Raw genomic sequence first — 16,508 nt, 5'->3', positions numbered from 1 at the left:
TCAGCATGACTGTACTCACTCTATTCCTGTTGCAGATCTGGTTCTCGTATTATCAAGTGCTTTATCAAGGGAACTGTCAATGTAACTTATCATGCAAAAGGACGCTGGTTGACCTCAGGGAGATCAACCAAAACACAGCAGAGACACCACCACGTATCTTAACGTCAGTGCATTCTAGAACATTGCCCCCTGGGAAATCAAATATGCAAAAGAACACTGCAGAGACACCACCACATGTCTCGACGTCAGTGAACTAGCCAGACCTTCCCTCCGGGAAGGAACAACCAAGCCAAAGGCGTTCTCCAGTCAAGAAAACCACCACAGCAAGGTATCCATCCACAGACAGCTGTTTCGGGGTTTTTGCCCCTCATCAGTGTGGAGTAGGTTTCTGGCTAGTGGGAGCAATGACTAGTAAGTGCATGCAAAAGGATGCTGGTTGACCTCAGGGAGATCAACCAAAACATTGCAGAGACATGTCTCAACGTCAGTGCATTCTAGAACATTGCCCCCTGGGAAATCAAATATGCAAAAGACCACTGCAGAGACACCATCACATGTCTCGACGTCAGTGAAATAGCCAGACCTTCCCTCCGGGAAGGAACAACCAAGCCAAAGGCGTTCTCCAGTCAAGGAAACCACCTCAGCAATGTATCCATCCACAGACAGCTGTTTCGGGGTTGGCTTGGTTGTTCCTTCCTTCCCGAACGGAAGGTCTGGCTAGTTCACTAACGTCGAGACATGTGATGGTGTCTCTGCAGTGTTCTTTTGCATATTTGATTTCCCAGGGGGCAATGCTCTAGAATGCACTGACGTTGAGACACGTGGTGGTGTCTCTGCTGTGTTTTGGTTGATCTCCATGAGGTCAACTAGCGTCCTTTTGCTTGCACTTACTAGTCATTGCTCCCACTAGCCAGAAACATACTCCACACTGATGAGGTGCGAAAACCCCGAAACAGCTGTCTGTGGATGGATACCTTGCTGAGGTGGTTTCCTTGACTGGAGAACGCCTTTGGCTTGGCTGTTCCTTCCCGGAGGGAAGGTCTGGCTAGTTCACTGACATCGAGATATGTGATAGTGTCTCTGCAGTGTTCTTTTGCACAAATGTAACTTATCATGTCAATGCACAGCTGTATGTCTTGCTGCACACAAGTACCTTTCAAGTAAAACCAAGATTATTTATGATAAAGAGCCTCCGTGATTTTTCACCCCACACCAACACAGCATACACTACAGCCTTGGAACACACAGCCAGCCTCCTAAACTAAAAGCAGATGTGCCCCCCTGGCGTTACGAAAAAACCTTCTAAGGTCCGGCTGTATCAACCACCACAGAATTGGCATTATACTTAACTATCTAGCAAGTGACCAGACGTTCCTCAGACACATCACTGGGGGTTACCACAGATCCAAGGAGTAAATTCTGTTCGATCTTGTAATATAATGAAGAGTCAAAGAATTGTATTTGTATTAGAACTGTGTTTGTGCTGCACTGTTGAGATGGTGTGCCCGGCCCTAGCCAGCGATGCCTACCTTCTAGAGGCATCTATATGTACTGAAGGGTAACAATCTAAGGCCAACATTACTTTCAATTGAGGTTTGAAGGGTTGGGAAAGGCGAGCAGGAGGTTAGACATGTTTGTCAAACGTACAGCCCTTCAGCTGTTACAGAACTACAATTCCCATCATGCCCGGAGAGCCAAAGCTTTGGGAATTGTAGTTTTGCAACAGCTGGAGGGCTGTAGGTTTGACACCTGTGTTCACCTGCTGTTTGACACTGTGTTCTCCTCAGTAACCCTTATAATGGTATTCTTCATTTACTGTGTGGTTGTACTGGGTTTATTCAGTAACCGTATGGCAATAATATTTAAGGTTTGGGAAGGGGGAGCCATTTGTCAGGGTGATTATTTAGCCTAGAAATTCTACAGATCACAAACTGGTTGAGGATCTGTGGGACGTGCTGGAACACAACAAGTCTGATCTATGGAGGCTGCAGCGCACAACGTACAGGACCTGCTGACGCCTTGGTGTCAATTCCATCGTGTGGTGTCCATGATGGGTCAGAAGGCGGTGTAGTAGGGAGGGGGTGTTAATGTTATGGCTGATCAGAGTAACAGAAAAGAGAAACATGTTCAAAGATCCGTCTCTGATCAGAAAAATAAAAATGGAGGCACCTGATTGGTGACTCTTCTTTCTAGGGCATCATCTATTAGAATGTGATGATTGTATGAGGACTAGTCACGGTCCTATCAATGGAGAATGTGTCCTTATAGTATCACAAGCATTTCTTTAGCTAGGTTTTATTTTTAAAAAGATCTCATTTTAGCAAATAAGAGCATTGAATGATAAATCAGACGGGTGGCATCAGTGAGAAAATGAGAAACCGATGACACAATAAACACAACATAAAGGGGTACTCTGGCATTGGTAACTTTTTATATGTGTCTATATACAATGTAATAAACATGCCATTCTTGCCACACTGCACTCCCTCTGTATCCTCCTGCAATGTTTCTGCTCCCACCAGCACTTCCGAGATTGACGCCACTCAGCCAAACTCTCTCCTGTCTCAGTCAGATTTGCTGTGCGGGATGTCACTGCCAAGATGAGTCCATAGCGAAGGTGCTGGTGAGAGCAGTCAGCAAGGGGCCAGAAACATCGTAGGAGGATACAGAGGGAGTGCAGTGAGGCAGGAATAGCATCTTTATTATTTTCTTTATAACTGCAGAAACATATAAAAAGGTTTTCCCATTTTAACCTTTCCAGAAACAGCACCTCCCCTCATCGATGGCCATGTCTAGTACTGCAGTTCAGCCCTATTCACTTGAGTGAAGCAGAGCTGCAATACCAGAGACTAGACCAACTAGAGATGAGCACAACTCGAGTCCAAACCCGGACGTCTCTGCATTTGATTATCAGTGGCCGAAGAAGATGGATGCAGCCCAAGGGAGTCTGGGAAATTATGGATACAGGTATAGGCTGTATCTATGTTTTCCAGGCAGCCTTGGGGCTGCATCCAACTTCTTTAGCCACCGGTAATCAAATGCCGAGATGTCCAGGTTTGGACAGACTCGAGTTGTGCTCATCTCTAGTCGCAACCTTTGGATAGTGGTGGTGGGGGAAAGCAAAGCCATTTCTTCCCTTGAATCCTGCATTGATATCTGTGCTGATAACTATACAGAATGCTAATACAGAAGGCAAATAGAAAATGAACATTTAATAGAACAAAAGACAAACATATAAAAAGAGAAGAAGGTTTGGAGGTAATAAAGTTAACATGAGCCATGTTTTATGCCTACAGCAAAGTGGAAAGTGAGATTCACAACATACGAGTATCACAAACATGAGCAGTGTGAGCGTACAATCCCAGACTGAACAAGGAGACTCCACCATATGGCAAGTGCTATGCTTCTGGTGGGAAAGATCTGCTTCATGTTCAGTCATAGGTTATCCTGTCCACAACAAAAGGTCCATGAAATGCAAGTTCTTTCTAGGCATCTGGTGTAAGGGTGCTATGGGCCTCCTCCTCTGAGGCCGGAGTGGCAATAGGACCCTTATAACTGACGGACCTTCTCCGTTTTTGGTCTGTAGTAGATAGGTTATCCTGAATGGTGGTGGTGCATAGTGTTCTTCTCCTTGCTCTCCGGGTTACATTAGGCATCTGGCAGCTGCTCATGTTTTCCTTGCCTGGACTATGACCCAGTGACAATTCAGATCTCTCCTCCAGCCTTGTGACCGAACTTAAAGAGCTCCTCCTCCTGGTCGTTTCACTTTCTTTGTTCTCTACCCAGGACAATCCGACGACTCCTGAATCTCTGCGCAGCCTCATGCTACGTCTCACCTTCTTCTCTGGTTGTGGGAACTGCAGAGCTTCATCGATGGGAAGACAGAAGTCATCCGGATGATCGACCACAGGAGGCAAGGCAGCAGCAGAACTGTTTTCTCCTGCAGTACTTTTCTCAAGGTTTGCAGCCGGCGTGGTGACCAGTTGATGGGTTCTTGAGGTTCGTCTAGATTTTTTGTGATCCGTTGACGTACAGCTTAAAGAGGAGCTGGTGGCTGTGGTTTCTTCTGGAAGATCACTAGACATAGATGGGGCAATGGGTTTTTGCACTGGATCATCCATACTATTCTTTGGCCTGTGGGACGCATGGTCAGCATCTTTATCCTGTTTTCCAGATTCTAAAGTCATTTCTGAGGTTACGTAATGTGCGTATTCGGAAGCCTGCAAGGCATACTTGCGTGTGGAGGAGCGCCTCTTGGTATTCTTAGTCTTACTTTTCTTCTCTTCTGGACCCAGGACAGGACCGCTTGTTGTCTGTTTGGGTACTTGGTCCGTTACCTCAGTGTGAGTTGGAGAACCAGGACAGTCACTGCTTATGGGGTCAGCCAACTCTAGGACACTGGAACTAGGACGTTCTTCTCTCTTTTCTGGTGATACATTATTTAAGGCTTTCATGTCCTCCAGTACTGGATCCACTTTTATATCTTCTACAGTACAGGGCGGAGATGCCTCCATTCCCTGCTCCTCAATATCCCTATCCATAGAATCCTCAAATTTACAATGGATATCGTTCTCTTTACCAGCTCTGGCCTGTGGACGTACCTTCTTCACCAAACGTTTAGGTAAAGGTTTACCTAGTAAAAGAAAGAAAAAAGAAAAAAAAAGTCAAATCCCTGTATAGTAAATATATGTAATCTATTCCTCCATAGGAATCAATAAATGAACATACCGTGAGCAGAGTCCTGTGAGGTGGACGCGGGAGGTGTGGGAATGCATTCGGGTAACTCAGGGATGGGACTCAGCAGAGGCTTCTTCAATATACCTTCTCGCTCGCTGTACACAGGTTTCTGCATTGACTTTTTGGGTCTCCCTACTTTTTTCTTGCCTTTTCCGCGAGTAGTCTTTGTTATCTGTTGTTGAAAGAATACATACACTGACTGCTCCAGCCATTTCCCTACTGATCACATATACCCTTCCCCACTAGTTATTTTACAAGGTCAGGTCATCACTCGCTTGCTCCTCATTCCCTGCTCGCTGTTGGGGCTATTACAGGCAGGGAGGTGGGGTTGCGGGGGCTGCCCAGATGATCTTTAGATTGTCCGGGTAGTCTGTAGGAGATACCGGCAGTCTGCTGCCACTGCTCCTGTTACGCGAAGCAATTATTATTTTAGGTCATGCTTTAGATCAACGATCAGCCTACATTGTGCATGCCAGCTGATTGTTGATTTAAAACATGACCTATTACACAAAACAATAATTGGCTGGTAATCAAACAAGTACGGCCTATAAATCGCTTTGTGTAATAGTACCCTTTGGTTACATTGACGGTGGCAAAGCTTCTGAAACTTCTATGTGGTGTTACTTTAGAAAACCCCAAACTCCGGTTGACCGTAATAGCAGATGTGGAACTGGGTGAAAAAGTAGTGACATGGGACTTCTTTCTGAACTATTTTGCTGTGAAGCTGCCATTGAAATCAATAGGGTGTTCAGGGCTTGCTACACCACATTATGGGTGGAATACTGACATCATTGCTGATTTAAAGGACAACTGACGTACCAGGGCAGCATATTAGAAGTTCTGAATGGTGGGGGTCAATTGAAAGGGAGGTTCACGGTCGCTAGGGTTGCGGAAGAGAGACCAGGAACCTAGAATCACATTACACGTAATCCATATACGGGGGGGGGGGGTCAATTCTTCAATAACCCATAGAAAATAAATAGATATCCGCTTACATTCCTTCGCTTCCTTTATATAAAACATTGGATTTTACCATTTCTCCACAACTGCAAATATTCCAAAATAATCTCTAATGGCTCCAAATAGTTCTGATCGGGTCCCCGAGAGAACAGATCTCTAACCACAAATTCCTAAAGTGGTGGAAAGTCTCAGCAAGAATGTCCAATAACCTGGGCCTGTAGTGCTGAGGAATCAGTTATCTTAAAGAAGAATCCCAGTCACCAGAGAAGTGAGGTTACTGTAAAAATCCAGCTTTTCCCAGCCCCCAGGGAGGAGCGGCAGTCCGTTATAAGGCAGCAGGCTGATGAGCGGATTGCCAAAATAACAAAGTGCTTTGCGTCATTATTACTGAAAATTTAATCATCTCTACCAGTCACCAACATGAATTGTATGATGTCCCCTCTCCTGGAGGGAGGGGGCTGCAGGACGACTCCCACACCAGGAGGCAATGCCATATATCTAGGCGGGAAAAAAAAAAAATTCTCTTGGCTCTTCCACAGGTAAATGTATGGGGTTGGGATGTCCATAACAGCATCGAGAGGAAATATGCTGTCAGACACAACAGTCACTTGTCTCATCAGAAACAAAAAGGATTGGGCACGTCAAATCTGCATGCGAGACGTTACATACCTGGAGTTTTCTGCTGATCGCCAGCCTCCTGCTTGTCTTTACAGTCAATCTAACTTTTGTTGTCACCACCGACTTTGACCCATTACTTTCGAGGGTTTTCTCTTTGCTAGTCAGCTGTCAAGAAGATGACAGAACAATTCAACAGATTTTGTTATGGATTTACAAACAATTTTACCCTATACAGTAAAAAGGTGAAATCCACAGAATGAATGGACATGCAGCAGAAACAGCCATCCCGCAGGCCGGTTTACTGGAGGATATTTCTTGGCAGACATGTGGATTTGTTAGGAAACACATATACTTTGCTGAAACTATATTCCGCTACATGTGGATACAGCCTAACAGCCTTATTAGCCGAGTCAATCTTGTATATTGCCACTTATTTAAAGAGCGCAATACATGGCCCAACCCCAGCGCTGGGAGAGGCACATGAACCATGGCTGGGTCACTTGTGCAGCCTTTTACCTCCATCATTCATGAATGGCCCATCCCTCTATACACCAAGAGATGTGTGGCCAACGAGCAATGGATTTTTTTTTTTTATCAGATTAAAATGATGGGATCAGTAAACGCCAATTACTGGCCCTATTACACAGGGTGATACTGGCACATTTGGCTAATCGTTCCATGGCACCCACAGATTTCGTACTGGTGGCCGATAGGAAAGATAGCAGATACAGCACCTGGTTAGTTCTTTCTATAGACACCAGTGAAGACTACACATTGAAATCTCTAGATTTACCTCCATCGCTCAGATTTACAGAAGCACCAGAGTACTCTGGACATCTGCTTAAAGAAAAAGTCTGTCAGAAATTTTTTTATTAACGTGTTGTGTTGCCTCCCAAAAGTTATACAAATCCCCAATATACGCTTATTACGGGAAATGCATATAAAGTGCTTTTTTCCCTGCACTTACTACTGCATCAAGGCTTCACTTCCTGGATAACATGGTGATGTCACTTCCTGGATAACATGGTGATGTCACTTCCTGGATAACATGGTGATGTCACGACCCGACTCCCAGAGCTGTGCGGGCTGTGGCTGCTGGAGAGGATGATGGCAGAGGGATGCTCAGTGTCTCTCCAGTGCCCTGTGTCCCTCAGTGTCCCCCTGCCATCATCCTCTCCAGCATCCACAGTCCACACAGCTCTGGGAGTCGGGTCGTGACATCACCATGTTATCCAGGAAGTGACATCACCATGTTATCCAGGAAGTGACCACCATTTTATCCAGGAAGTGACATCACCATGTTATCCAGGAAGTGACCACCATGTTATCCAGGAAGTGAAGCCTTGATGCAGTAGTAAGTGCAGGGAAAAAAGGACTTTATAAGCATTTCCCATAATAAGTGCATTTTGGGGATTTGTATAAGTTTTGGGGGGCAATACAATACTGTAATAATTTTTGCCGGACTTCTCCTTTAGTGCCATGAATGTCAGGCAGTGTAATATGCCTTTAAAAATATGGCACAGCCAAGTGGTTGCTGGCTTAGACCCAACAGGGCATGTTTGATCCATGTGCGGAGGAGTGGATGTTCACCAGTAGGTTCTCTTCCCTCTATAACATTGTGGCTTGTGTGTAACCTGTGGGGTATTGGTATCAGTTAAAAAAAAAAAACTTCTGACATGTTATAGCTGGGGTAAGGAAGTTTTGAATGGACCCCAACCAATTGCTAGTTGCTAGTATGAAGCACTTAAAGGAGTATTTCACCAAAAGATGTTTTCTTTCAAATCAACTGGTCCCAGCAAGTGCCAGAGATTTTTTATTGACTTCTATTAAACAAACTCAAGCCTTCTAGTACTTATTAGCTGCTGTATGTCCTGCAGGAAGTGTTGTATTCTGGAGCACAGTTAGGAGCACTGCCCTTCCTCCAGAGCGCTCATGCTCTGGGGAGGAGCAGTGCTCCAGAGTGAGGATTACATTGCTAACAGCACAGGAAGGTGCCGAGGAGGAAGGTAACACACATACCTTCCTCCTCTGTGCCCCGTGTGCAATATGGGGTAATCAGCAGGTTAGATTCATCTAACCTGCTGATAGAAGCACTCGGTTAAAGGGGAACGCTCTCAAATTTCCTGTCATTGCATAGGACTGGACTCACAAATACTCACTAATCAAAACATTTACACGTGTCTACAACATGTCAAATTTGTTTTGACATGATAATAATGCTTTAAAGTTTACCCATCGCAATTTTTTTTTTTAAGAAATCAACAGAGGTTGTGATTGCAAGCAGTTTAAAGTGACTCTGTACCCACAATCTGCCCCCACAAACCACTCATACCTTCAGATAGCTGCTTTTAATCTAAGATCTGTCCCGGGGTCCGTTCGGCAGGTGATGCAGTTATTGTCCTGAAAAACAACTTTTAAACGTGCAGCCCTGTGTCAAACTGGCGTGGCCTAGATTGTGTATGCATTAGGCTGCCACAACCTCTCCGTCCCTCCTCATCATTAGGAATGCTCCAGGCAGATTGTCTTCTATTCATCACATGTGTGAGCTTGGCACATGGGCTGGATCGTTAAGGCACCTCTGCAGTGTTTAGACAAGTGAGGAATAGGAGAATACCTGGCTAGAGCATTTCTAATGTTGAGGAGGGTGGGGAGGACGGACAGAGAGGGTGTACCAGCCTAATGCATACACAATCTAGGCCACGGAAGTTTGACACAGGGCTGCAAGTTTAAAAGTTGTTTTTCAGGACAATAACCGCATCACCTGCTGAATGGACCCCTGATATTTTTTCATAAAGAGAGATCAAACACAGATAGTCTCAGTCCTTTGCGCACTTATGCAGGGAAAGACACCTGTCCATAATGCAGGTTGTAGATCAACTGAGGGCAATTAACATAGGCTAATTATTAACTTTTGTTAATAATATGATCAGCTCTGCAGCTTACCAGGAGACAATGCTCTTTGTTATGCAAGAATTCAGTTAGTATAATGTGACTGTGTGGTTACAGAGGTTTTGGTGCTGTGTGACAGGAGAGCTGACCCTACAATGCGAGCACCCCCAGGATTCTCTACTACAGAATGTGGATGCGTAGCAGCTGTACACATGTGCAGTAAAGGGAGACACCTTTACATTTAAACATAGAATACAAATCTAACCTGTCGATACCGGTAGTTCCCTATAGCGTCATGGACGCTGAAAAGGAAGGTATGTGTTAGGAGCACTGTCATCCGGCCCGCTCCATTGATTATCACTAGAAGGGACAGGCCAGATGACGCGGCAGTGCTCCTAACAGTGCTCCGGAGTGGAGTTTACCCCGACTAAGAGTCCACTTACACAGAAAGATTATCTGACAGATTATCTGCCAAAGATTTGAAGCCAAAGTTAGAAACAGACTATAAACAGAGATCAGGTGATAAAGGAAAGCCTGAGATTGTTCATCTTTTCAAATCCATTCCTGGCTTTGGCTTCAAATCTTTGGCAGATAATCTGTCAGATAATCTTTCTGTGTAAATGCACCATTACAGCGCAGGACCGGCGTCAAGGAGGAAGGTAAGAGATATGCCTATCTCCTCAGCGTCCCTGGCGCTATAGGGGGCTATCAGCAGGTTACATTCATCTAACTTACTAATAGTTACCGTTTAACCTCATAGGGGCATATGCCCACAAGGGGAGTTCAGAGGGGGGCCGCGCCGCGACCCTGCTCTGAACTGCCGCGATCCCGACTGCTATCTGCAGCACGGGACCACGGCTATTAGCGGGAGCGGGCCGATAGCCGCTCTTGCTAATTAACACTGTTAGATGCAGCCCATCCCTGGTGTCTAGTGGTGGGATCCCCCCCACAATGCAATCGCCGAGGGGGGGATCCCTTGGTCTTACCGGGCCTCAGCGACGCAATGACGTTGATCCCGCCTCGGTATTCTATTGCAATGGTCTGCAGCAGACCAAAGCAATAGAGCACCGATCTGATGGATCGGTGCTGTATTATACAGCTACACTGACCTCTATGAGAGATCAGCGTAGCTGTATTAGAAGTTCCCCAGGGGGACTTCAAATTAATGTGAAAGTGGGGGGGGGGGTTATGGGGGTGTTTGAAAATGTTCTTATAAATACAAAATCCCCTCCCCTAATAAAAAAAAGTCTGAATCACCCCCCTTTTCCCATTTTACAAATAAAAATAAATGAAACATATGGTATCGCCGCATGCGTAATCGCACAAACTATTAATTTATCACATTCCTGATATCGCAAGGTAAACGGCATAAGCGCAAATACCCGTCAAAAAGCTAAATTTTTTGGGCGCATCAAATCCAGAAACATTGTAATGAAAAGCGATCAAAAAGTCGCTTACACGCAATCAAGTTACCGATAGAAAGAATAGATGGCGTAAAAAAATTACACCTCACACAGCCCCATAGACCAAAGGATAAAAGCGTTATAAGCATGGGAATAGAGTGATTTTAAGGAATGTTTTTTGCTGTAGAAGGTTTTATTTTATTTTTTTTAAACCATTAAATAATATAAAAGTTATGCAAGTTGCATATTGTTTTAATCGTTCCGACTTGAACATATATAGCATGTCAGTTTTTCCATAGGACAAACAGCGTAAAAACGAAAACCCTCCAAAGAAAAAGAATTGCGTTTTTTTTTTTTCAATTTCACTGCGCATTTTTTTTCCTGGTTTCGCAGCATATTTTATGCAAAAAATAAGTCTGCCATTGCAAAGTACAATTAGTGACGCAAAAAATAAGGGCTGATGTGGGTTTCTAGGTGAAAAAATGCAAGTGCTATGGCCTTATAAGCACAAGGAGGAAAAAACGAAAACGCAAAAACGAAAATTGGCTCCGTCCTTAAGAGTAAATTGCAAAACTGCTTGCGACCACAACGCGTCAGAAATCAGTAGTACAGGTGATTTTAAGAAACTTTGTAATTGTGTTTATTATCCGAAAAATGCATTTTTATCGTGAGGAAGCAGTTTGAAGCTCTCCCCCCTGTCTTCATTGTTCTCTATGGAGATGGGAGGGGTGGAGGGAGATGAGGCACCAAAACAGGACAACAAAGAGTTAATTTACAGCTGCATGACTGAGCTAGAACAGACATGGGCATGTCTGATGCAACAAACAATTTCCTGATAATGAGCAGTGAATGGAAAAGAGGAAGGGAGGGGGGGACCTGGGAAAAGTATTTTTGAATGCAGATAATGGTATATTTGCCTAATAAACCCAACCACAAAGTTTCTTATAAATCGCCAGTACTTCTTCAGTTTAAGAAGAATCTATATAATATAGAACTTACCTTCCGCTTGTCAGTGGAGCGAAGCTTTCTAGTGCGGGACGGCGAGACTTCTGGTGGAGAAATGAAAGATTCTATGACGAAAAAAATAAAAAATTATAGTAAAAGTATTCCGGCAAAGAAACTCCCTTCAGTGATGTTGTCAATACAGGACCTGCACTTACCGTTCACAATATCTGCACCCGACAAAGATACATCTGCACCGCCCTCCTCTACAGGTTCAGAGGAAGATGTCCCTGGTTCATTGTCATCAGACACACTTATATGACCTGAGGCTCCTTCTTCCTCTATAGGATCACACTGCTCTTTGTGCTCTGGAAGCAAAGCTGCACAGAATTGCATATGGTCAGTACTAGAGATGAGCGAACCGGGGTCGGGTTCGAGTCGATCCGAACCTGAACGTTCGGTATTTGATTAGGTGGGGCTGCAGAACTTGGATAAAGCTCTATATCCATCTTTTCCACATAGCCTTAGGGCTTTATCCAAGTTCAGCAGCCACCGCTAATCAAATGGCGAAAGTTCCGGTCTGGATCGACTCAAACCCGGTTCGCTCATCTCTAGTCAGTACAGATACAGATTCATAGCCAGCACTGGGTCTCTGATAAAGGGGTATTCCAGCCAGACGCATTTATAATTATTCTCGATTGGTAGGGGTCTGACCTTTGTACTCAATTGTCCTCATCCATGCCATAGACAGAGGACGGGGAGGGTATATGCTGTGCTGCCACTCTATACAAATGCCTCTTGCAACTGGGGAGAAATGGGTTCCCTGATCAGGTAACTGGGGCAGAACCTCTCTGATGTAGTCTGTATGATCTATCCAGGGAAGAGGGGATACATTCTCCTGGCTGGAATATCCCCTATAAACACACAGGCCATACGTACCTGGCAAAGAGGAGGATGTGGCAGAGTCACTGTCAGAAGATTCAGAATCAAAGCAAAGCGAGAGCGGCTGAAGTGTCACCTCCTAGATGAGAGCAGAAGGGACAGTTTAATGGAGACATCACAAAATCATGTTAACACCTCCTGAAAGTGTATGGATGAATAGACAGCTGGACATGACGCTTGCCTTTGTCGGGTTGGCTGGCGGGCGCGGCAGAGGTACGGGGCTGGCAGCGTGGCAAGGTGCCGGGCGAGCTCCCCTCCTGACAGCATACGGAGGTCCCCGGTCTCTTAAACAGCAGGAGGCCGCAGGGACAAATGAGTTCGGGTGACTGGGGAAGAGGTGATAGCGTCGCTACTGTACAGCTCCAGTAACTGCAGCAACGCTATCACCTCTGCCCCAGTCACCCAAACTCAGTTGTCCCTGCGGCCTCCTCCTGTTTAAGAGACCGGTGACCTCCATGTGCTGCCAGGAGGGGAGCACACGCGGCACCTCGCCAGGCCCCGCTGCCAGCCCGTACCTCCGCCGCACCCACCAGCCGACCAGAGTTTACGATTTTCACAAAAAAAATAAAAAATAAAAATCGATTTTCAAATACTGGGCAAATTAATTTGATTAATCGCCCAGCCCTAGCCTGGACTAATACATATCAGGAGAGCGGGCAGAACCGTATGTGAAGGTGCAGATAACTCTCATAATATAACAGGAAGGGCAGACAAGCTGCACACACACCTCATCCTTATCATCAAAGTCAGGCTGTGACATAGGATCACATGGGCTCTGGCCGGACGCTTGTTCTGAGGATGGAGAGGCCTCTACTTTTTGGTGGTTATACGGGGTGCTGCCACGACGCAGAGGAGTGTTAGCCGGGAGGGTTTTATCAAACAGCTCCGGACTCAGCTCCCGTCCAAAGGTCACCTTCTTCTTTTTCTTCATCGAATCTTCTGGTTTATTAACCTCTGTGTTATCCTCTTAAGAAATAAAAAAAATATAAACATGGGTTACTAAGATATTCTGCAAGCTGTGTATCCATCTTTTACTGAAAGCCTGGTGTATAAGCAAGAGCTGCATTCACAGTTCTGCAAGCTGTAGATGGTATAATCAGCAAGGAAAGGTTTTCTTGGCACACCTTGGGCCTTCTGTTACCTGGGGATGGATGTTTGGACAGTAGGGCCTATTTAAGCATTGTGGGCGAACAAGTTCAGCCCTTCATGGCAGCTGTGTTCCTTATGGCAGGACAATGCACCATCCACAAGGGGCGCATAGCATGGATTGATTTCAAGAACAATTAACTTTCCTTGTTTCCCAACCTTCATAGTCCCCAGATAATCCTATAGAGCATCTCTGGGACCAGGTCAGTATCTAATTTGCCGCTACTGTGATCCTGTCCATGTGGGACAAGGTTCCTGCAGAATAATTTCACCTAGTGGAATATACGTCATTGAATTTTGCAAAAAAGGTAATATGTGCTACTAGATGGGGTCTCTAAGTGGCTACTCATTGCACATGACCCATGTGTGTCTAACCGTAATAAGTGTCAAATGAAAGCGTGAGATTCTCACCATTGTCTGAGGATTCTTGTAAGGAAAATAAAACTCTGCTCTCCTCTGCAAATCCAACCTGTAAAAAGACAACCCTGTAAGTAGAGGATTTTCTCAATCACATTGTATAAACTTTATGGATTAACCAGGACACCTCTACATGTGGTACAACATCACTGAGAAAAGGTTCCTCTGGCTGCCACTAATCCTGGAGAAAATCCAACAGCTCTGACAGGTCCCCTATAACACTGCATTGTGTCTATGGCCCCTTGGCTATGCACGGAGAAGATAAAAGGATTTCTGTACCTTTGTGCTTTGCATTACCATGGCCTCCATAGGTTGGATCCACACCAACTATAATATTATGGCATGTCGGAACAATAGGAGTAGTCCCATGAAACAAACAAAAAAAAAAAACTACAAAAAAAAACATGACGACTGAGGCAGTGCAGGAACATAAACAATGGATACCTTACCCATCCCCTTGTAGCGCTGCTCTTACCTCTTCTGTGCAGCCAACGGAACTCATTTTCGGCCAGGTTCCGTATATGCCACGGCCCCTTCTGCTGCAATGTCATGGACCGGCTGATGGATTGCCTGCTCAGCCAGTTAGTGACTGCAGTGGTGTCCCCCCCCCAGTTACTGATTGGCAATCACCAGGATACGTTATGTACCGGCGGCGGCTGGCAGATATTTGTAAGGCAGCGATGCGAGGGCACGGGGATGGGTAAGTATACATTGATTATTATTAAGTTCCTGCATTCGCCTGCCTTCCTCTGATTTTCTTTAGCTTCATGGGGCTTTTCCTTTAAACTGTAGCATGTCATATAGACTGGTCAGCTAAGCACAGCTCTCCCCATCTTGCTCCCGATGCAGACTCTATAATGGATCTATAGAACAAAGAGGAGAAGCCCTTAGCAGAGCATTTGTCCCTGCGCAGTCTAGTGACTGGTGGGGGTCTCGGCACCCAGATCCCGAATGATGAAACGACTGATCTACACCACTGTAGGCATCTCTCATCACAAGCACAACATGGTGGATCTGATTGTATCCTTCCATCTATCTACATACCTGGAAGTGAGAAAACTCTCTTCTAGGAGTCTTCTTTAGTGCAGGTTTCAGGACTGGTCCAGGGGAAGCTTCTGATTTCAGCAGCAGGGACTGCTCAGGTTCTGGAGGACTAAGAAGACCTGAGAACATCACCTTTCTTTTACGGCTTCTCGAAGAACTTGGTAAGACTTGGTCCTCTTCACTCTTCACCTCTTCTGTGATATGATGAGAAAAAGGATAATTCAGGAAGCGGGAGACCAGAGGCCAAACAACCTAAGCCAAATCTAGTCTGATATAACATAAGGGGGTCGGCTTTGCATCTCTTTATCAGAAGGGGATAGGGAGTCTTTATTATTGCAATGGGCACTGCTATACCGTCTCATCATCTTGCCCAGGAGTCTTGCTTCAACAAGAAAATCTGCAGAAAAATTGTCATCTCACCTGCTTTACCGAGGACGTCAGTGGACAATCCAGATGCCAAAGAGCTATCAGATTCCAAGGTTTTCTCTGGCACAGATTTCTAAAAAGAAAGGATACAGAAAGAGTGTGGCTTAAATCAATGATAACAAGATCCTCCATTACAATGATAAACTTCCATTACTTCAGACCTGAGAAGCCATATGAGCCAGCGTAAGTAGTATGTTCATACTGAACACCACCTCTTCAATATACATATATGGGGAGCATGCAAGGTATGCTAAGAAACATGGTCAAGTCATGAATTATGACAAGGCGGCATGTCCTGGGGTTGAATTAATAGAAAAGAACAAAAATGTTGTAATCCTGTTAAGTTATACAAGAACTCTGTCCTTACATTGCATGGTACATACCAGTGGTGGACGTAACGTTACTATGGGTTCATGCACAGCAGTGGAGGCTTCCGGAGCCGTAGTGTCACATACTTTCTTCCTTTTCTCTGGTGGTTCGGATCTCACTTCTTCCTTACCTGCAACACCTTAAAATACAAAGGACAATGGCAAAACAGGCTACACCTTAAGAAAGGACTAGAATTATTTCTTGTGTCTTCGGTTTAGTTTACTATGTATTTCCATTAGACCACAGTAATTTCTAAGTACCCATTGCCCTCTGTTATCTTTGGCAGTCTTAGGGTATGTCCACCCTACGGAATACCGGCGGATCACCCGCCACGGATTCCACAGCTCACGGACACGCATCTTTGCTGGTCCTATAGGCTTCATTTTTTGGTTTGCCAGATTCCGCCGTCCGCCCGCAGAATGAACCCACTTATTCTTCAGGGGGACGGCGGAATCTGGCAAACCATAGAACGAAGCCTATGGGACCAGCGGAGATGCATTCGTCCGCGAGCAGGGTTGAGCTGCGGAATCCACCGGTATTCCGTAGTGTGAATAGACTGTGGATAGAGTTTAAATGGCATGGAAATACTGCTCCTCTCACATAGGGGCACAAGGA

At 45.2% G+C, this 16,508-nt stretch overlaps 1 protein-coding gene across 4 annotated transcripts in view; it reads right to left on the bottom strand.

The window, feature by feature from the left end:
• Positions 1–3,195: 3,195 nt before the first annotated feature.
• Positions 3,196–16,508, bottom strand: part of CDCA2 (cell division cycle associated 2) — a 34,575-nt gene continuing 21,262 nt past the window's right edge. For all 4 annotated transcript variants that reach the window (XM_069944332.1, XM_069944331.1, XM_069944329.1 and 1 more), the window contains exons 5-15: positions 15,908–16,032; positions 15,519–15,597; positions 15,099–15,292; positions 14,049–14,106; positions 13,219–13,457; positions 12,489–12,570; positions 11,768–11,929; positions 11,607–11,677; positions 6,367–6,480; positions 4,729–4,909; positions 3,196–4,633 (exon numbers count right to left, since the gene is read on the bottom strand). In XM_069944332.1, coding sequence (XP_069800433.1) covers positions 3,486–4,633; positions 4,729–4,909; positions 6,367–6,480; positions 11,607–11,677; positions 11,768–11,929; positions 12,489–12,570; positions 13,219–13,457; positions 14,049–14,106; positions 15,099–15,292; positions 15,519–15,597; positions 15,908–16,032 — 2,453 coding nt within the window. In that variant the 3' untranslated portion in view covers positions 3,196–3,485. The remainder of the gene's footprint in view (positions 4,634–4,728; positions 4,910–6,366; positions 6,481–11,606; positions 11,678–11,767; positions 11,930–12,488; positions 12,571–13,218; positions 13,458–14,048; positions 14,107–15,098; positions 15,293–15,518; positions 15,598–15,907; positions 16,033–16,508) is intronic.

This window comes from Dendropsophus ebraccatus, chromosome 1, assembly GCF_027789765.1.
Source record: "Dendropsophus ebraccatus isolate aDenEbr1 chromosome 1, aDenEbr1.pat, whole genome shotgun sequence".
Lineage (NCBI taxonomy): Eukaryota > Metazoa > Chordata > Amphibia > Anura > Hylidae > Dendropsophus > Dendropsophus ebraccatus.
This window is presented reverse-complemented; position numbering and strand designations above follow the sequence as displayed.